This window comes from Labrus bergylta, chromosome 21 (genome assembly GCF_963930695.1).
Source record: "Labrus bergylta chromosome 21, fLabBer1.1, whole genome shotgun sequence".
Taxonomy (NCBI): domain Eukaryota; kingdom Metazoa; phylum Chordata; class Actinopteri; order Labriformes; family Labridae; genus Labrus; species Labrus bergylta.
Window position 1 is genome coordinate 23,506,589 of NC_089215.1, and position 21,228 is coordinate 23,527,816.

A 21,228-nucleotide genomic window follows, 5' to 3' on the forward strand; every position below is an offset into this window, starting at 1 on the left:
GGTCAGGTAGGAGGACTATAAAAGCCCTCCTTCCTTTACTGCAACAAGCACTTAATGTCAATCTGGACTGAGCTGCAGGTTTGGGTATGCACTTGCAACTCTGAGGCAGAAGTATGTGCGAACAAGTGTGCTGAGGTAAGTGCATTTGTTTATTTACATTATTGCTATTTCTTTGCGCATCTTTTTTGTTGCATGTTCTTTATTTCACAGGAAAAGATGATGAAACAGGTATATAATCCTTATTAGATTAAGAACACACATTTTGCAAGCTTTTAGCCCAAAAAGTACAAGTTTTCATTCTATTCTACTCCTGACCTTTTCACCTCATGTATTTTGAAATGTCCTCAGGGGAGACAACAAGGAGAGCTCATGCACAGCAGTCTGCTTCTTTCTGCAATTTGCGTGACTGAGAGGAAAAAATGTGTGAACTGTGCTGAGGTAAGTGCATGTATGCTTGTACATTATCTGCTAAAAACACCAGATGTACTGCATTGGATTGAATGTGCATATATATGGACTACAGTATTAAAGTTTTCTAGCAAAACTTTTTTATACTGCTTTTGTCTGATAAAATGTACAATCATTTATTATTTTCTGCACATAAAGGACTTTGAAAAACTACATTTCTGTGTTCTTTTTTCTCACACACAAGCAGGACATAGAGCTCGACTTGCCAAAAGATGAGAACGTTCCAGGAAATTTTGGTCTGTTTACTCCTCCTCTGTTGTGTCTGCTTGACTGAGTGTCGAGTGCTGAAGTTCGTCGTTGCTGTAAGTGTGTCATGTTTTTTTCCTCCTTCCTGTGCACATATGACTTTTTGACTATGTAGCTGTTTTTCATGAAAGCGTTCTTCCGGCTGTGTAATCGCATGCTAAGATGTTTATACATTACTGACAGGGTTTATTTGTCAAACGCTGTAGTGTGAGCTTCATCCTGAAGCCACTTCACATCTCTAAAGAGTGACATTACTGTACATTGTTGCTGATTACACTGTATTTTTTCTGCTCACTGAGCATTACTATATTTACACATATTATGTCTCAAAGGATTACTCTGAGCCCAAACTCCAACAGTTTTGAGCATATCTCTCCCAGACACTGCAGCTTTGTTCGTAAACCCCTTTGCATATCTGTCTTTTTACACCATAGTGCAATGATGGAATGAAAAAAACAGTTTGAGGATTTTAGAGAAAAGCACAAATGTTATTCTTATCAAAGGACCATTTTGTATGAATATTTAACCTTTTATAAAAACGGTGACCTAAAACACGTTTAATACATGTAGTCTTTGATATAAATGTATGTCTTGCAGTACTACAATAATAATCTGTCTGTTGTAGTTTCAGTGTACAACAGTATAGTTAAGTTTACTTCTAGCTTACAAGTAGTCTTTGTCAACTGTTTAAACAGTTTCTTTGTATTCTTTCTCTGTTATTGCAAGGTCATTTATTTGGTTTTGCATTATTTTTGTTAGCCTTTTATATTTTTAAAGTGCTTTATTTCAATCATATTGATCTGTTTTTGTCAAGTTCAGTACTTAGACGATTTGTGCTTTTGAGGACAGTTAGTTTTGAAAAAAGAAAAAAGGAAACATCTCTAAAAGCAAAACACATCTTTGTTGGCCTGACTTTGTAGGATCGTTTGGTTTTACAGGAGTGACTCACATGTCCATAATCTTGTGAAGTTTGCCTGTGTGACGTCACTCAGGTTAATAATACACCTGAATCAGTGTATAATGTCATCGTCTAAATTACTCTTCTGTGCCTCAAATCATCACTGCACTGTCCAAGATCACAGGTTTCTATTTCTGGTTCCTGTGTCAGGCTGTATTTCCCCCCCTTAAAGTACACCGTGTAATGGCTGTCACTCACTGCAGCATGGCGTCCCAACTGAATCCATGTGATATAATGTGTTTTGACTTTTAAGGTGTTCCGACACGGAGATCGATCGCCGATTGAGTCATATCCCAAAGACCCTCATGGGGAGGAAGTGTGGGCTCAGGGTTTTGGACAGCTGACTGAGGTACAGGATGTTACTATGTGTGTTTGTGTGCCTGTTCATTATTACTTTATCAAGCGGGATTTGGCTGACAAAACAAGCACAAATTAAAGACTTGGAATTTTGGCATACATAAAATCATCCATCATATTCCTATTTATATCAAGTTCAAAGGAAGTTCACCAAGCTTCAAGGCGAATTCAACCACAGACTGTAAATATTAAGAATTCAACATGTTTTCATGCAGGACAATTTTGTACTGTAACTCTGTTAAAATATTTTTCTGGGACTCTGACTTATTTTTTTATTCAACAGCATCACAGTTATAAAACAACTAAAAAGAAACTGGACTGAGAAACTCTGTAGGGACATCAGGTCTTATAGGAATATACATTTTTGACTCATTAGCTATCGTTTGACAACAGCTAATCTTTACCACATTCTCGTTCACAATTTAAGTTTAAATGTGTTATGATATATGATAGGAGAGGCTCAAATCCCTTGTGATGCTAATTTAAGTTAGCTAGGAACAGTGATAGCTAATTCATTTCATGCTAATGCTATGTTTGGGGCTTAGCTATTTGAGCCTTTTATCATAACTTAAAAGAAGAGTAACTGTGAAAATCTAAAGAGACATCAGGCCTTTGACTGACTCAGTTAGCATTAAGCTATATCCAAGCTAACACAAGTATTCAATGGTGTTACAAGCGATGATAGAAAATACATATATTCCTAGCTAACAGTAGCATTAGTTAAGGTTAATGTTACCTTTTCTGGCTTAGCTGTCTGTTATAAATATGTAGTTATACCTTAAAATATGGCCATGCATAAAATTAACCAATAACTGAATCTGAGTTCCTTCCCAGAGAAAATGGAGGCTGAGAGATGGGGCTACAGGAAATGCTAATAGCTTTTTTCTTTTTTTCTTTTTTTTGCTTCATGAACTTACCTTCAGGCGCTGGATCAAGTTCTTGTTCAAATGAATTGAAACTCAAATATCTGTTAAATGCTGTTCAGGGCTTGGGTATGGTGGACCAGAGTTTCAAAACAGTATATTCTGTATATATTAACAAAATGTAGCTTTAAAAAATTAAATTATTTTAGAAAAAACATCAAGAACAGACCAGTATACAGTATTTCACTTGTGATGCGTAAAGCATAAAAAACGTTTAAAAAATCAATTTCCATCTTGAGATGGAAGAAAAACTTCATGCAAACTTTGAATTAAACAATGTCCTATTGTGACATTGTTCTGCTCTGAAGCAATTAGTCAATTTACAGTGAATATATTTATTAGTCCTGGTTTTATAGGTCCTTGTAGACGGGCTATTTTATGTAAAAAAAAAAAAAAAAAAAAGAAGTTGAATCTGACCTTAAATCTAACAAATCTTTTACTAAAGGTCAGATTTGACAAAAATGAACGGTGCTGCAAATTTCCTTCCAGCTGGGCATGAAACAACAGTTTGAGCTGGGCAGCTTTCTGAGGAGGCGATATGGAAACTTTCTCAGTGAAGACTACAACAACAAAGAGGTTGGTGTATTTCTACATACATATGTCTGTTTATGTCAGAGCCACCAAATGTTGTCAAGTGTGCAACGTACAAAATGTGTTTCACGTGTGGCAAAACGTCCTTCAGAATAGCTGTAACAACATACATTAAGTTAATGAGCATGACTCCTATGGGTGATATCACTGTCATGGCCTGTTTAAGACTGTTACACGTGGGCTAATGCTGCCCCTGGGCTTCGTGTACAGTGCAGTTGGCAGCATGCATGTTGGTTCAGTGTGCCCTGGGGCTGCATGCTCAGCACAGTCATTATGAAGATATGATTTAGGCTTTTATTCCTTCCCTTTTTTTCCCTTTCCCTCCCTTTGTACAGTCCTCTCCCTCCTCTCTTAAATAACACCATTATCCAAAAAGTAACAACTCTCTTCACTACTTGTCATGGTTGATTTGTCGCCCAACTCTCCATCAACTTGTCCCCTACCTTTCTCTGTGCTGCCATGTTTGTTTTAATTTGACAAAAGGGCTGCAAAAAAAAAGGGAAAGGGAGGACAAAAAAAAATCATTCTCGGCATCACAGGAACATCCAACCTTATCAGTGTGATTTACTGTGTGCAAAAACCTGACACCGGGTGACAGAGAGATATAGACGAGCAAAGGCTGATGTCAGAAGAGATCACTGTGAGAAGGGTCTTTTATTCCTCCCTCCCTCTCTCATCTATTTGGATCTTCTTTTGACTCCCCCTCCTCTTCATGTTAAGGGAATACCTCGGTTGACTTGAGAAAAATACAGACAGCTCATGATACACTACAGCGTGCCGGCTGCATTTATTTGCATCTTTATTACAATAAAAATAGAAACAAGAGAATGTACAAGGATTCAAATGCAATCCTTATGAGTTTGAGTGCATTTGAACTTTTTATTTAAAGCCTGAGAGTCCCATCTGATATCAAACACAATCAGTCTCATGTCGCATACCTGCAAACATTTTAAACTCATGTTATGTTTGTTCTTTCACCAGTTTTACGTCCGGAGCACCGACTACGATCGTACTCTAATGAGCGCCCAGGCCTGCCTTGCAGGGATGTTCCCGCCAACCAGACGCCCGCCTCCCATCATGCCCCAGTTACTTTGGCGGCCTATTCCAGTGCACACCATCCCCAGAGCCCAAGACAAGGTGTGCTGCAGAGCCACATAAATATTTCCTCTCTCACACACACATAACACAGCAGAATAGAATTTCCTCCAAGTTTTCTCGAGTTTCTCTCTGCTGCTCCATGTTTTTGTTTTTGTGTGTTCACCTCCACCTTGTACCTGTCGTGCCCTCCTGTTTTAAAGTGTGAAATGGACATATAATTGTGCCCAGAAGACTTGCAGTAGCTGAAGTAAACGTGTGCTGTTTCCACTCATGTTCTGCTGTTGCTTTTTTCTATTTTTGAAGCTGCTGAGGTCTCCGGGCAAAGACTGTCCGAGGTTCAGAGCTCTGATGTCAGAGACATTTGAGAGTCAGCCCTACCAGAGGTTCCTCAGGGCTCACCGGGTGAGAAACCAAAGAGGAAGTCCTCTGAATAACTCATTCTAAATGACCTGAAGGCTCTAATCACAGTTTAGCATCACTTTGAAATGATTCATGGACCTGAAAATCACAAAAAAACCTGCTTTCTTGCTCTTGTTTTTCCCAGGACTGGATTATATAATCAAAATTGCGGTGATTAATTGTCTTTTTGTAAGCCTCAGCTGTTTCTCTTTGCTTATCCATGCCCGTATTTGTAAATTAACAAACACTGTGAAAGCACATTTCTCAGCAGAGTGAAATATATACTTCACAGTTTATGGTGCCAATGTGATCAGCACCTCCAGTGGACGTGTTAGTGACGCCGTAGACATCGTGTCCTTGCAGTGATTTTTTTTTTCTCAGGCACGGTGACTCCAGTGCCTCGAAAAAGCTGCACAGTGCAATTTCTCTCACATTCTCAGAGACGCTAATTAACGCTTAGACTGAATTAGATTAAAAATTACAATGAAAACGTTTTAATTAAACTGAGTCCCATGTGTTGCCTATTAAGGTGGAGTTTGAGATCAGCACAGGGCCTCCTGCATTGAATTTTAACTCCCTCTGCTGGAGGCACATCACCTGCAAGTCACACAGGAGAACTGAGGCCTTTTTCATCAAGGATGGATTTACAACAACAAACAACCCTCCTTATCCATAAAACAAAACCAAATATGTCTGCAACGTCTGTTCTAACTAGTCATTTTCTATCAGTGCTTTACAAAACAATACCTAAACCCAAAGATTTCCATTTTAAAAGATATAATAATCTAATAAACTAATAAAGTAGAATGAAGATTTGAAAGCAAACTAGAAGTTTCCATCTTGTGGAGCTCTTGACCTGGTACTGAAAAAGGGCACTGTTTGGTTTTGGCCACTTGTCATGAATCACATATTTAAGAGTCCTAAGCCGTAAAATATTGATAAAAATATTTTTTGCTCAATTTCCCTCTTCTGGACCTGTTAAATATCTTACAACCCTCAAGATTGAAATATTTATATTGTGATCCAGCTTGGGAACCTTTGGTGTGCAGTGGAAAAGTCAGTCCAAAAAATAAATAAATAATAGAACTACTTTTTTACTCTTAAATTTAAACTATGTTTGTGTGTTTGGTGCATTAACAATCGCATAAAAGGCAAGTACAATTATTTCTGTTGCGTAAAATTGTAAAAGAGGGAAACCTCAGTGTCCTTTCGAGAATAAATAAATGTTTGAAAAAAAGGTATAAAAGTGCCAGCTTAAACGCAGAACTTCAACTTTTTTTTTCAACTTCAACTTAACTTATGTATCACTGATTGCACAGCTCTGGACAGCTCCCCATGTCAATTCTGTCCTGCACAGTTACATCTACCTCCAGCTAAGAGTGTTATATTTAATCTTTCTTATTTAAGACTAGTAATGCTTAGTTAAGTCTTGGTTGTATATATTCTCATTCTTAGTTTTGATATTTTTAGTGCTTATTTACTTTGTATTTAATATTATATTGTGTTTTTTGCTAATATTGTGTGTTTGGATAACATGCTGCTGTAACGCCACAATTTCCCAGTTTGGGATTAATAAAGTAATTCTATTCTATTCTATTTGTATGGGTTATTTTAAAGTTACTATCTGCATACTTAAACACAATCAGGGGATGAGCTATTTCTCATGTTATTATGTTCTAAGTTTTTCCCCTCTCTGTGCAGTACTTTGTGGAAGGACTCTCCAATCATACTGGCTACCCGGTCTCCAAACTGGTCGGCAAAAAAATATGGAGGGTCTACGACACTCTCACCTGTCAGGTATTCCTGATATTTGAACCATATTCTGTATTTGTAATGCTTCAGTTACTGTTACAAACACTGAGAGCAGAACAGTTATGTCGGAGTTGAACAGAAAAAGAGAATCTGCAGAGAAATGAGGAGGGGTGCTGAAGCACAGAGAAATCTTCTTTTATACACACAGTAAGACATTGAAATAGTAATTACAGCTTTATAATTTAGGTGGATTCTAGGCCAGGTTGTATGTGCTCATTCACACTTGCAAAATGAGCATCTGTTATCTTCAGACCGGCTCTAAAAATAGGACGGGGATAATAGACAGGATAATAGAAACGATGAAATACAGCCATTTAAAGCCCTATTGTTACCATTTATATTCTGTGTAATGTGATTATTAGCGTGTTGCAGTGTAATGGATCTTATGTCTTGGTGCAGAGGATCCATAACTTGACTCTCCCACGCTGGGCCACCCAAGATGTTCTGGACACCCTGAAGCGAGTGGCATCGTTCGAGGTCATGTTCAGCATCCTCAGTCACAAGCGCAAAGAGAAGGCCCGGCTCTCGGGAGGTGAGGACTCACATTAGAGGCAATTAATTTAAAAGCAGAGAGGAATATTAGAAAGAGCAGACTGTTTAATGTTGTGACTGCTGGCCGAGGCTTTGTTTATGCTGGGCCGGAGTTCCCAAAAGCACATTTGCACATATGAGCTAATGGGACGAAGATGATTATAGTGCTAAGACAAGACACTCAATAAGGTCAAAGGGATTGTGTTGGTGTGGGGAAATTTCATTTGCACTGTTGACTCTGATGTGTTAATTAACCAGGGGTGCTGCTGAACGCCATCCTGAGGAATTTCTCCAGAGCTATGGAGGAAGGGAGCCCTCGCAAATTCATTATGTACTCCGCTGTAAGTTCAAAACATTTTAAATCCATCTCACAACAGCTGCACAACATCCGCTCGCCTCCCCGTTTGTTAGCGCTGTGATGTTTGTTTCTCATTGCAGCATGACTCTACGCTCATCACCCTCCAGGCGGCTCTGGACGTCTACAACGGCATCCTTACTCCGTACGCCGCCTGTCAACTCTTTGAGTTCTACCAGGAGTATGATGGGTAATGACGTCCTGCCATCTTCACATCATGTGCATCCTTATCTCTTCATATTTAATGACACGATCTAGGTCAGAGGGCCGAATCACAACACACTTTGAATATTGCAGTTCCCTGTTCAGCAAAACCAATTTTTTCAGTAGGACTTTCCTGGTACTTTTCAATTCTTTAAAAAAATATTACCAGGCCTGCAATGGCCAATTAATCTGTAATGAATAACAGGACAGAGTGCTGTTATGATTCGGTCATATATACGCGAGGCAACAGGGCTATGATATCAAAACCATGCGTATACTTGGGATAACAGCATGTAATATTGTTTTTAGACATCAGTAAACAATTCTAGTAAAACAGCTTTTGTTGTTATTTAATGATTTATTTAGCTCCACCAACACAACTAGTGTTGACTGACAACGCACAGTGTCTTCTATTTTTGCTACTTTTGTGTGTCTACACTTTTACCACAGATCAGCTACTATGTTCATTTTTCTGTATGTTTCTATTTACTGTATGACCAGTAAAATAATATACTATGGATGGTAATCTAGGAAAGACATGAAAACAGTATTCAGAGCATGTGAGGCTGAGTGATAGGCTTGTCCCTGTGCTGTTATACTCTTATTATTGAATAACTGACTCGGTCACATTAAAACATAACTTTTGTATTTTAAACCGTTAACATATCACTTACAACAACTAAGAATCATCTCATGTGTTAATCCCAATGTATACACAGCTCCTATTCTCTGGAGCTGCATTACCGTAATGACTCCTGGCGCGACCCCCACCCAAACCCGATCCCTGGATGCAACGGTTTGAACCCTTGTCCTTTGTCTCTGTTCGATGAGCTTGTGCAAGATGTGTTTGCAGACGACTGGGAAGCTGAGTGTGAGTTTAGGACAAGATGGTCTGGTGCAGGTGAAGTTGTTTTTCTTGTCTATACATACACACATATGTGCATCGTCGTGGCTTCACGTCTCTGCATGTGTACCTGTGTACACTTTCTGAAAGGATGTTGTGGATCATGTGCACTGATTGTCTGATTTAAAAATAGGAAGGCTTTTGGAAATCTACCAAATCTTCCACATTCTCATGTACCTTAACAGGATTGTTGTCCCCCTGCAGGTGTTGTGCCTGCTCTGGCAGTGGCTGTGGGTCTCCTGGCAGTGGCGCTGTTGTTAAGCATAGGAGTGATTATCCGCAGGAGGAGAGCGCGTTACTCCAGGGAGGTGTAGTGCTGACCGCTGTCACATATGTGCCAAAATACAGAGGGGCTTCTCAGCTGTAAAAAATATCTAAATATTAAAATGTGTCTTGTGTTTTTTATATTTTTGATCCTGATTAACGGTGTAAGGAGGTGTTGGTGAGCTCTTGTTTTGAAAAAAAATATATGAAGAATGTACATGAAAACATAAATATTTTAACAGAGAAATAAAATGTGACCAAAATCCTTCAGCAGGCAAGACTACATTTTATTGGATTCACTCTTGACAGTGCATGCTTTACATACTGACATTCAGTGTTTGGTTCATATCATTTCACATTCTTTACTGTTCGGTTTTTCACTTCTTTTCAGGATCTGGAGCAACTGTGGGAGAACAGAGCAGACGATGTGTTGGCCAAAAAGTCATGCTGTTATGTTATGACATGTTGTGATGAGAATCAATTCAATTCAATTCAATTCAATTTATTTTTGTATAGCGTCAACTCATAACAAGTGTTATCTCAAGACACTTTACAAAAAGCAGGTAAAAGACCTTACTTATTGCTATGTTACAAATGCATCCTTTCTTTTTATCCACAGAAATAATTCAGTTTTGTGCATCAAGATGAGATTCTGGACTACAAAATCCAAACTGACCAACCACCTATTGTCTTAATTTTGACTCATTGACTGTATATAAAGATGCGTTTTCTCTCACCATTGTTCCTCTACTTTGCTAATCCGGTGAACACAGTGAAACACAGTGTAAACAAAGCTGTCAATCATTGTGTTACACCCCCTCTGCATATGGCATCAAATAACTCTTTAAAACTGCTTGTCTCAGAAAGGTGAGAAATCAGCATGACAAGAACTGGCTTTTAGTGACAGAAACCGGGCACCTATTTTGATTTTATAGTTTGACCCAAGTCCCATCTTGTTCACATGGAGGAGGGGCGGTTTATAACCTTTTCTGCAGCCATTCAATAGGGGGGCTCCAAATATTTTGGTATAATGTTTGGGTAGCTGCCATGTTGTCCATACAGTCTTTGATTCCACTCAACAAATTACAGGGGCTCCTCCTTTCCCCTTGTCCCTCCCCAAACGTCTGCCTCCCACCTTACAAGCCCCTCCTCTCCCTCTCTTCTCACCTCTAACATCCAGCTTGCACTCCACCTCGTCCGCGCCCAGGTCATTGACAGCCTTGCAAGTGTAATTGCCTCCATCAAAGGCGCTCGGCTTACGAATATTGAGGGTGAGCACACCCTGATGGTTCTGCATCAAGTATTTAGGATCTTCACCGAGGACCCTCTTGTTCTTCATCCAGACAATCTTTGGCTATGAAAAGTAATTTAAAAGTAAAAGTACAATGAATCGATATCTTACATTAGATAAAAAAATAGTTTTATAGTAGTCTGTTTGGCCTTTCACTACTTTGATGTACCATACTGATCTGCAGTATCAATCAGTTTTCCTTATAACCAGCGGCACTATAAGCGTCCTCCAATGAATCACACTCCACAGTCTGCTTTTACATGCATGTTTACCCTGGGGAAGCCCTTGACGGCGCAGCTGATGGCGGTGCTGTAACCAGCCACTACGGTTCTGTCAACCAGGGGCTGAGTAAACTTGGGCACACAGGACACGTCCTTCTCTATGTATGGGTTCCTTTTGATCTCAAGGCCTAAGGAAGAAGGAAAAAGTCAGTCTACATCAACATACATCACAGCAGAAAGAAGCTACCACACTGGTATAAGAGGCACAAGCAAACACATGTGCACTGTACTGAACAGTTACACACTCTGTCACACCTGTCTTGGTGATGACGGCTGTGTTCTTGCTCATGCGCGCCTCCTCGCTCAGGCCGCAGAGATTCTCGCTGAAGATACGGAACATGTACTCGTTGCCCATGATCAGATCTGACGCTGTGCAGTTAGTCCGTCTGTTGTGATCATAAACAGTGAACCATTCCTGGAGGAATGGTCAAACAGGTGACGTGATTAAATGAAAAAAACACAAAGTGTTGTTGAGCTGCAGGTTACTGTGAGGGAGATGTCTCACCTTGGTCTTCATGTCTGCCTTCTGGATCGTGTATCCAGTAATCTCACAGTTTCCATTATCCTTGGGGGGGTCCCACTCCAGAGCAGCGTTGAAGCCCCACACTTCTGTCACCTTCACGTTCTGAGGAGGTCCGGGCAAGTCTTAATGGATGAATATAATCGTCAGTATGAAGTGTGGGTAGTAACAGTGGAAACACATCTTTGTTGTCCTATGGTTAAGTTTTCAGGTTTTCTACACAACTTGAAGCTGATACGATAACACTTTAAATTAAGATCACATTATTCACCATTTACAAGCTGCTTATTAGCATGCTAATTATTAGCATACTGACTGCTTATTAGTCAATATTAAGCGCTTGTTAGTATCCAACAACTTCTTAACTTAATATCAATATGCAGTTATTAGGAGGGTATTGAGGGCAAACCCTTAGTTAGAGAACTATTAGCTATAGAGTAATAGAGAGAAAGGTACCCATAAGCACTCAATAATTACTATTTAGCAGCCGGTACGCTACTTATTAGCATGCTAATAAACTACTAGTTAAAGGTCAATATTGTGACCCTAATTTAAAATTTTACCAGGAAAATGTTTGCTTGTAAAACATGAAGGACAAATCACAAAAATAACGACCTTTGGTGCTCTTTAAAACAAAAAAGACAAGCATGTAAAAATGAGAATGGAGAAGAGAGGTCAAACGATTGAGAGATGGCAGTAGGTCTAAAAGTTTATAAATTCAGTGAGCTAAGGAATACAAAAAATGGCTGGTAGTTACCTTTAGAGTGTTATTTCTATTTGTATACTGTGAGTACATTAAGATTCTTTACTTTACATTTACTGCAGTATAGAAGTAGAATCAACACTTCTGCTTTTGCAAGACTCTTCATTTTTAACAAGTATCTATTTTGAAAGACTCTGATCATGTCCATGTTTGACTGCAGGGATCCTAAAAAGCTCACCGATAATCCTGATATCAATAGAGGCTCTGTCTTCCATATTCTCAATCTTCAGCACTAACTCATATTTTCCAGAGTGCTCCCTCTCTGCCGAGCGGATGAAGAGGATGCTGTCAACATTTGAGTTACGGACACTGACCATCTTCTCGTCGAGGGGTTTACCGTCCTTGAACCAGGTCGCGATCGGGCGAGGCTTACCCTGTGAGATTAAAAAATCATGCATTGGTCAAGAGAAGAACAAACTATTTGAAGGCATTGACCGTTGGGGAACTGCACCCTACAGTTTTCATACTGGTAGTTAATATTAAAGTATATATCACAGCAGTTCATAGAGAATACAGGACAGATTGTTTCTAACCTGGAAGGGGATGACCAGATTGATCTTTTCTCCTACTTTCCTGATGTACTTAGTTCTCAGGTCACGTGGGAGGCGGATCTTAGGATGTTCTGAAGCGGGAAAAGACAATTTAGTTAAATATATTGTACTCACAAGAATTAGACATACAAAAAGCAGCTGAAAACTTCCATGACAGTGTATGATATAAATGATATGGTATATAATCCCTGATACGTTTACATGTACAGCTGTCTGCTCATGTCTGATGGGGGGAGGGAGAGACTCACCGGTGATCTCACGGATGGTGACGGGCTGACCGAGCAACGCAGGAGGACTGCGTCCGGCCATGTTTACCGCCACCACCCTAAAGTCGATCTTCTCTCCAACAGGGAGGCCACGCACCACAAATCCCTGCCTTTCACACAGTTCCTGGTTTGCCACCACCCACTCAGTGTCTGCGATAAAAGACAATTACATGCTGTAAATCACAGCCAGTGGGATTTCAATTGCTTATGATATTTCTAAACTTTCATTACACATATTCATTGCGATTGTAAATGATCTATTTAATACACTTATTCTCTTATTAAATTTATGAGTGAAGCGGACTTTTTTCGTTTTTAAGCGATTAACTCCAGCAGTTAAATAAATGTCCTTTAGTTATAATTAGAATTTAAACTGTTGTTAAATGGTCCATGAATGTTGGAATTATTCTTTTTCTTATCACCTCCTTCCTTGCAGTATTCAATGACGTAGCCGTCCAGGCCTCCGGCTCCGATCCTCTCCGGAGCGAGCCACTTCAGGGTGCATGTGCTGTCTGTCACATCATGCACCGACAAACGCGTTGGCTCGCTCGTTGGGGCTAAGGGTGACAGAAAGGGACACTCAGGAGAATTACTGGGTGACTCAAGATGGGTGATGCCCGAAGGGCGGAGAAGCAGAGAGAAAAAAGAGGGAATGAAGATGGACGTTTTACATACCAAGAGGCATGAAGGGCTTGGAGCTGAGACTCGGCGGAGACATGCCGATGCTGTTGATTGCGAACACCCTCATCTCGTACATGACGCCTTCAATCATCCTCTTAGCCTCATATGTGGTCGATTCGTACACATCAAAGTTGAGCTTAGTCCACCTGGAGGAGCCTTTCTTCTTCCTCTCCATGAGGTAACCTGAAGAGAAAAAAAAATAGACAGCCTTTAAATTAAAGTCACATCCCACATAGAGCGGACGTTACATCAAAAGTTCAGTGTGTGTGTGTGTGCAGATGGGAGACACGGATGGGTTGGGAACTACGGTTATAAGGGATGGGGTGGGTTTGGGTAGGGATCTGGACCACAGAACTTTTTGCACTAACTTTGGTAATTGTTGTAACACTGTATTTTTCTGTGCAAAAACCAATAAAAAAGTTTGGATTAAAAAAGGTTCAGACCAAATCCATCCATCACCTTTAAGAGGAGCACCACCATCAAACTTGGGGGGCTCCCAGATGATGGAGGCGCAGTCCTCTCCCACTGATGTGCAATGCACGTTCTCAGGGGGGTCAGGCACATCTGAAAAGGATAACAACATACATTAGAGAAGTCTTTAGAACAGTTAAAGAAGATACCTGCTGACTTTATACTTCACTTACCCACAATCTTCACAAACAGCACAGCCTTGTCCTCTCCAGCAGGGTTGGTGACACAGATGGTGTAGTTGCCCTCATCCTCCCTCTCTGTCCCCTCAATGACGAAGCAGCTCAGGTCTTTCCTGGACTCGACCCTTACACGCCCCTCAGTTTCTGTAACTGGCTAAGGAACAGGAAATGACAGCAATAAGCACCAAGAGGGGTTACTTTGTATTAGTCATTAAAATGACCAAACATATTCACATGGCTGCCATTTTTCTCCTGACCTCTGGCCCAGGGATTGAGAAGTGTCTGGTGAAGTCTGGGTGAGAATGACTAAATGGGTCAGAAACCTTACTTTGGTAGCAGCACTGTACTTTGAACAAATTGGCAAATAGGCTGATCATTTTTGTAGTGTCCCAAAAAAGGATAAAAAAAAAAAAGATTCAGCAACTGGATTAAGGTTTCATATCCTTGATGTTGAAAATAAGACTAGTAGCGTCTGCCTGTACTGCTCAATAAACATCGTACTTCAAATCAAGCAGAAGGCGTGCCATACATATTGATTGAGCATCATGTGACTACTGACTCTTACTTTATCTCCTTTTGACCAAACCACGGTGGGTGCTGGCTCTCCTGAGATCTCCACGTCCAGACGCAGCTTGTTGCCAGCCACCACAATGATGGTGTTTTGGGACACCATGTTTCCAGATGTGTCCAGGTGGATCTTGGGAGGATCTGGTTAATTTGAAAGGTTGTTTTTAAGTGAGTTTGACACGTAAAAATACGCACACGACTGATTTATTATGTGTAACGTGAGGCGTTTTGAGGCCCCCTACCTTGTCTTGGCACGTAGTCGATCTTAATTTCTGTTTAAGGAGACAACAAAGATTTGAGAATGTTACACAGGCTCATGATTAATGGATGAATGATGCCACCCTTGTAATCATTCTGTCTTTTCTCACCCAAGAAGTTGAGTTTGGCAGAAAGTGACAGAGCGTATCCATCAGGAACAAACGTGTAGTCTCCGGCATCCTCGGGCTTCACATTATCGATAGTCAGCCGGTGAAACCTGAAACAAGCAGCGGAGGAGAGACAATGCAGGGGAAACATCTGCCTCATGAATTAAAGAATGATGATTTACATAATGTGTGTGTTTGATCCTCGGTAATGACAAATATCCTACAAAGGGTTCTAAAGCCTTTCATGTGTCTGTGTACCTGCCGATGTGAGTTAGCTTGATGCGCTCGCTCGGCAGGACCTCCACTCCATCTTTGTACCACTTTCCTGTGACCTTGTCATCGGACACCTCACACTTGAACATGGCCTGATCAGCAGCCCTGACTGTCAGGTCAGCAATGTCCTGCAGGACCTCCAGTTGTTTTTCTGAGGGAGACATCAGACACCACAGAAGAAGAGTTCACGATGTCAACATTCACTACCATGAGCTGTTAGTTTGTAAAGAGAGGTGTTACGAGCCAGTCGTTAAGATTCATTGTCAGCATGGAGGGCAAACATTTCAATGACAGAAAAACATGGATTTCATGTAAATACACTTACAATTGGACTCCTCTGTTTAGAATTAGATTTTTAATAAATCAATGATGTAATGAGAATAAAAAAGGTGAACGATTTGTTTATTTCCTCTAATACTGCTAACACTTTAATCAAATCGATTTGAATATGATATCTGCCAGTAGTACCTTCGACTTCCAGCTCTCCTTTAGTATGCCCCCCGTTTGTCCAAGCATGGTACATTCCAATGTCATCCAGCATGGCCTCCTGGATAATCAGTGTGTGCTTCTTTCCGTCCTTCTTGAATCGATATTTTGAGTCTTTGTCTTTGTGAAGCTCTGTTTCCTCAAAATACCTTGTTAAAAAAAAGAAAGGATATACAAAAAGCGTTCTTAGAAAAACGCATAACAACAAACTGCAGAACCTCCAACACTGAGAAGACTTTGAAACATTTTAATCTACCTCACATTTAATCATGTGAAAATGTAAAAATGATATCACTGCTTCGTTCAACAGAAGAATAGAATTATTATTTATTACACTTGACATTGTTGCATAACCTCTCCTTTTGCAATGCATTCATTACTTTTAATACGGTGGCCCTGAGAGCTCAATGCAATGTTGTTTTATTTGAAGAACTATCATTATTAGAGCTATGATATTAATAAAACATCTAAGCAGCATTCAAAAGAAACCGTGTCAGATGTTCTTGCTTAACGCAGAACCCACAGATCACCAGAGTTGAGAGCTGACTCAGGCCCTACTCTCATGTTTCACTTCTCTCCTTACCTCTTACAAACCTTTGTGCTAGTCCCAGTGGGAGCTGCTGTGAGGCTGCTGAGCCCGGATCCAGCTTCTCCAGCAGTAACCTTCCCTGCCCCTGAGTTGTTTAATGACTTTATTGTTTATCTTGCAATAAATTAAACACAGAGCTTGCTAACTAGTATATCTTGTCAAACATCCCTCTTTGCCAAATCCACAGCCAATTAATTTGAAAACTGATTGATAACTAGAGGCGTATTGGTGAGGTCAGCTCATATAGACAGGCTTGTGAGCCTTTGCAAGCCTAACCTAACAAAAAAAAAGATTGAGAGTTATCCCTTCAATGTAATGTGCTATGGTATTTGAATTTTAAAAAGCAGAGGACACTGTGGATTTGTGTTACATTTTTTGTTTTGCAGTATTTTTTCTTAATTTTGCACATTTGTTGACATATTCAGGAGGAGGATCGTGTGACTGCCTGGGTTTTCTCTAGTTGCATGTGTGTTTACTTAAGTCAAACTATGTTTTTGGCCCTTAGAGCAATAAAGTCAATATTATTATAAACATTTCTGAATAGCTTCTGAGGGGAAATAAAGACGTGACATCATGTGAATCCATGCTTGATTGGGCTCATTTACTGACCACATGACGTGGGCGCCCTCCTCTGACACCTCAATCTCAAACTCCACTCTCTCTCCAACGACCACATGATAGTCATCCATCAGCTTGGTGATGGTCACTGGGGGTTCTGGACAGGGCAGAATCCAGCAGTGTTAAAAAAAATCATATCAATCACATTACATAATGTGAAAAACTGTCAAAATAAAGATGATGCACCTTTGACAAACACCTCAGTGAAACACTTGTCCTCCCCGACCACACACTCATACGCAGCATCGTCAGCCAGGGAAGTCTTATTGATGGTGAGTGTTCTGACATTCCCCACTGCCTCCATGACATACCTTGAAAAGTGACGGATTAAAGAGACATATTAGGGGTCAATCAGAGGGCAGAAATTTTCTTAATATGACGCTGTTGACAATGTTGTGCAATATTAGTATCAAAAAGTTTTCATTTAAAAGTCACTTGAAAGGTGCTTATTTGGATTTTGCTGGATTTTTGTAACATAGACCAAGTTTAAACATTTTCACCTGAGCCTCTGATTGTTCTCACATTCAAACTTAGAAATGTGTTTGTCTGTCCTGGAGGGGGATCTGCATATCTAACATGAGGCCTAAGATGTCCTGGCAGGCTGATTTGCCTGGCCCTCTGGGAGGCTCCATGACTGGCTTAAAATAAAATGTGTTGATGGCAGCATCGTTTCAAAGTATGACTTTGTGGCTAGGATAAATTTAGAAGGATATTTTTAAAACACTTCCCATTAAATCCATCTATGCTTGATGGGAAGGCCCAAGACTACTTATTAGTTAAGCTAATGTCCTGAATGAGGCTAATGGTGAAAAATTGACACTAAAAACAGCCATCAAGGGGTTTTTATTGGTGTGTGTTTGTGTGTGTGTGTGTGTGTGTGTGTGTGTGTGTGTGTGTGTGTGTGTGTGTGTGTGTTTGTGTGTGTGTGTGTGTGTGTGTGTGTGTGTGTGTGTGTGTGTGTGTGTGTGTGTGTGTGTGTGTGTGTGCGTGTACTTGGCTGAGGGTTTGATCTCCTGGCCATTCTTCAACCATTTGACCTGGACGTCGGGATCGAACACCTCACACCTCAGGACAATCTTCTTCCCTTTTTCCACTGAGTAGCAAGATTCAAGTTTCTTCAGGAAAGCTGCAGAGAGGGAAAAATAAGAATGCACAATTCATCAGCTGTTTTCTGTGTCCAGTGTCATGGTGAACATCTTGGTTACTTCTCCCTCCCCCCTTCCCCTCCCCTATGTTAGGATCTCCCCTCCTAATACCTTTCCTACAAACTTCACATACTTTTCTCCTCACTTACCCTCACTGTGCTTGGGCTCGACAACCTTCATCTTCTTCAGACGTTTCAGCATGCCCCTCAGGTCGGTGATGCCATACTCAAAAGCGATTTTCTCGTACTCGCTAGGATGAGCATTCTTAAGCAATTCCCACACGTCAATTTCCGGTTCCTGCTTTACTTTTTTTTTCCTTCAGTCGATCAAGAAAAAAAGGTTTATATGTAAATGGAACAAGAGAAACAAAAAGGAAAGGAAACTGTTTAACTGACTGTTTAACTGGCTCATTGTCAATTCAAAAACAATCAGATTCTTACTTCTTGGTTGCTTTAAGCAGAGCGCTGAAATCCAGATCTCCTTCGTCCTCTCCTGCATCCCTGTGTGGACGGAAACAGAGATATACAGCAGTGAAATCAAGAGCAGGCATATCTGCATTGAATTTACTATACTGTCATATACCACCTGTGCGGATTACAAATAGACAATGTGCATTCCCTCTAATGTATTAAGACGAAGGCTACAGAGAGACTGGCTGGAACTTACGCTCTCTTGAAGGCAGACAAAATATCGGCCTGCTGCTCCTGCTGCGCAGCTGTAACGGGAGAAGGACGCACATCAGCGCTGGATCAGATCAAAACATCAGGGCAAATCTGGAATGTGTGGACATCTACGCAGGTCAGAGTATGTTTCCACTCACCCTCAACGGTAATCTCAAAGGTACAACTGTCACACTTGTCTTTAGCCGTCACCTCACACCTGAAGCCCCCAGCATCTCCAGGAACCACTTTGATGATCTTCATTTCATAAGTATAGATCTGGTGGAAGGACATGATTCATTAACCCTTTATTTATATATGCTCCAATTCAGACTGTGTAAAAATAGTTTTTTGTTTCCATAGTGACACTAAATCTTTCTTATGCTTTCAAGTCTTCTGCGACACAGGTTGATGTTTATTTTGTAAATTTGTATGCCATTAAGAGGGAAATGTACATTGAAGTAAGGTATGTTTTGAGGCGTGGCAACCTCTGATTGACATGCGGCTTCCAAGGTGTCTTGTAATAAAAAAAAAAGAGAGACTAAGGTTTGTGTAGAGTCCCTGTTATCCAAAAGTGATCACTTCTGTCCAAAATAAATGAATAAATAAATTAATCACGATGGCAGAATGTGAAAACCTAAAGTCTTGGGCTTGAAAATGAAGTAATGGAAACACTTCCCTTGTAGTCAATGTGTCTATCACACACCTTAGTATTTCTGTCGTAAGTTTCTTTAAACTGCATGTGTTTTCCAGCTTTGCTGCCAAGGTCCATCCACTTCCCCTTCAGCCATTTCATGGTTGGTTTTCTAGTCAGGGTGGTTGAGTCAACCCTGGCAGTGAACGTGACATCAGATCCTTCCAATCACAAACAACAATTAGGTCCTGTAACATTATGTGATCAAGTTGCATGTTTTGGATCGCTCCATCGATTATTTCTGACCTGCAATAGCGACCACATTTTCTGGGGGCTTCTCAACAAAGAGCCCAGAGAGCTCGGTCGACCCAAGCTCTGAAAAGGAAAAGAAAAAAAATATTTACGCTACCCTAACCCATTAGGTGATTTGAGTTAAACAAACACTTACAAAAGACTGTCATGCCACTGGCAACATCCACAGGAAGCCAGAAACAAAAGTGCACAAGGAAATGCCAAGACATTTTTTCGACAACCGCAGAAAATTGAAATACATTTGCATTCACCGCCTGATACAGTGCAAACAGTGTATTCTGTTATAGTAGAATTACTTCATGATTAAGCAGCAGCCAACCAGAAAAAGGACTGAAAGTCGGAAATGGAAAAGTATAAAAAAAATATTTCGCAAACATAAAAGGACATAAAAAAAAAAAAAAAGAAGCAAATTAGCTTTAGATTTTAAGCACATATAGATTGGATAAAGCTTTGTATCAGACTGCCCTAACTGAAAAGCAATAGATCTAAAAGAAAATGCATTGACACAAAGGTCAAATTTAATATCAGTCAATGTGCTGTTCATTATGGATATAGTGGCTGTGAGAAATTAAAACAAAAATATAAATTCCTCATATCCATGGTCATTATAAGTTTACACCCATGAACCTTGTTTTTGACTTATGTTTTCTCTTTCCATACAGTAGCCACATTATCACATCTAATGCATTAAAATACAGAATGCCTCTTCAATACCAGAGGACAAAGTCATCTGACTGGTAAAAACACTTCATATTCTCAGCTCAAAACACATTCAAGGACAAGAGAGCGATGTGGATGCTTCATGTATCCAAACAAGCAAGAGCTCCAGGGATACATAATCACTCAACAAAGTATCATTGACAATCAGAAGGTCCAGAATGTGGTAATGAGCTCTGATAGAGCTAAGTATAAACCCTCTTGCAAGTAACACCTGTTGACCTCCATACATCAGAATTTTCTTCCCGTATCAAATACTTAGAATGCAAATAAGAAAACAATGCATATTTAACATTAACATTAGTTTCTAATGATGCTAGTTCCTCTTTAAATATAGAAATCAAACCATGGGATGCTTACATCTTCATTTCCTAAAAATACATTAGCATGCTGTAAATTGACTCAGTTTCCCTTACCCCCCCCCCCCCCCCCCCCAGAAAAAAAAAATGTCTGGATTAACAAATGGAAGTATAACTGTTCACTGTTATACTGTGCCATAAGTCAGAGTGAACTCATGAGGTAAAACAAGGCAGAATGAATTACAGAATGATTATTGTGTTGTTGTATTATACATTAATACACCACACCATGTAAAGCAATCAAAACAGGGTCTTATACGTGAAAGTAAGATCATGACTGTTATCAATCACAACAGAAAGTAATCAAATATGTTGATCACTGGGCTTTTAATCACCAAACCTGGAAGAAATTGAAATTATCTTGATTACTTCCTTTGGACTGATCTGCTGT

At 40.1% G+C, this 21,228-nt stretch overlaps 2 protein-coding genes across 7 annotated transcripts in view; one reads left to right on the forward strand and one right to left on the reverse strand.

The window, feature by feature from the left end:
- Positions 1-9,383, forward strand: part of LOC109986785 (testicular acid phosphatase homolog) — a 9,520-nt gene extending 137 nt beyond the window's left edge. The window contains exons 1-13 of one of the 3 annotated variants that reach the window (XM_065949472.1): positions 1-135; positions 349-438; positions 656-770; positions 1,926-2,021; positions 3,442-3,528; positions 4,525-4,680; positions 4,945-5,043; positions 6,742-6,837; positions 7,252-7,384; positions 7,642-7,724; positions 7,822-7,928; positions 8,662-8,843; positions 9,051-9,383. The exon at positions 1-135 is cut by the window's left edge and continues 132 nt beyond it. In XM_065949472.1, coding sequence (XP_065805544.1) covers positions 681-770; positions 1,926-2,021; positions 3,442-3,528; positions 4,525-4,680; positions 4,945-5,043; positions 6,742-6,837; positions 7,252-7,384; positions 7,642-7,724; positions 7,822-7,928; positions 8,662-8,843; positions 9,051-9,160 — 1,239 coding nt within the window. In that variant the 5' untranslated portion in view covers positions 1-135; positions 349-438; positions 656-680 and the 3' untranslated portion in view covers positions 9,161-9,383. Of the gene's footprint in view, positions 136-348; positions 439-652; positions 771-1,925; positions 2,022-3,441; positions 3,529-4,524; positions 4,681-4,944; positions 5,044-6,741; positions 6,838-7,251; positions 7,385-7,641; positions 7,725-7,821; positions 7,929-8,661 lie in introns of all 3 variants that reach the window. The other 2 variants (XM_020637588.3, XM_020637589.3) reach the window with 2 other exon arrangements.
- The window catches only part of LOC109986784 (myosin-binding protein C, fast-type), a 23,796-nt gene continuing 11,944 nt past the window's right edge, over positions 9,377-21,228 (reverse strand). For all 4 annotated transcript variants that reach the window (XM_020637582.3, XM_020637583.3, XM_020637581.3 and 1 more), the window contains 26 exons: positions 19,756-19,824; positions 19,522-19,670; positions 18,977-19,094; positions 18,823-18,871; positions 18,597-18,656; positions 18,306-18,472; positions 18,005-18,137; positions 17,198-17,322; positions 17,003-17,108; positions 15,787-15,953; positions 15,304-15,469; positions 15,049-15,155; positions 14,923-14,952; positions 14,679-14,821; positions 14,108-14,267; positions 13,923-14,027; positions 13,458-13,646; positions 13,205-13,339; positions 12,765-12,932; positions 12,499-12,587; positions 12,144-12,339; positions 11,188-11,327; positions 10,938-11,097; positions 10,674-10,810; positions 10,278-10,464; positions 9,377-9,513 (listed from right to left, as the gene is read on the reverse strand). In XM_020637582.3, the coding sequence (XP_020493238.2) occupies positions 9,488-9,513; positions 10,278-10,464; positions 10,674-10,810; positions 10,938-11,097; positions 11,188-11,327; positions 12,144-12,339; positions 12,499-12,587; positions 12,765-12,932; positions 13,205-13,339; positions 13,458-13,646; positions 13,923-14,027; positions 14,108-14,267; positions 14,679-14,821; positions 14,923-14,952; positions 15,049-15,155; positions 15,304-15,469; positions 15,787-15,953; positions 17,003-17,108; positions 17,198-17,322; positions 18,005-18,137; positions 18,306-18,472; positions 18,597-18,656; positions 18,823-18,871; positions 18,977-19,094; positions 19,522-19,670; positions 19,756-19,824 (3,281 nt within the window). In that variant the 3' untranslated portion in view covers positions 9,377-9,487. The remainder of the gene's footprint in view (positions 9,514-10,277; positions 10,465-10,673; positions 10,811-10,937; positions 11,098-11,187; positions 11,328-12,143; positions 12,340-12,498; positions 12,588-12,764; positions 12,933-13,204; positions 13,340-13,457; positions 13,647-13,922; positions 14,028-14,107; positions 14,268-14,678; positions 14,822-14,922; positions 14,953-15,048; positions 15,156-15,303; positions 15,470-15,786; positions 15,954-17,002; positions 17,109-17,197; positions 17,323-18,004; positions 18,138-18,305; positions 18,473-18,596; positions 18,657-18,822; positions 18,872-18,976; positions 19,095-19,521; positions 19,671-19,755; positions 19,825-21,228) is intronic.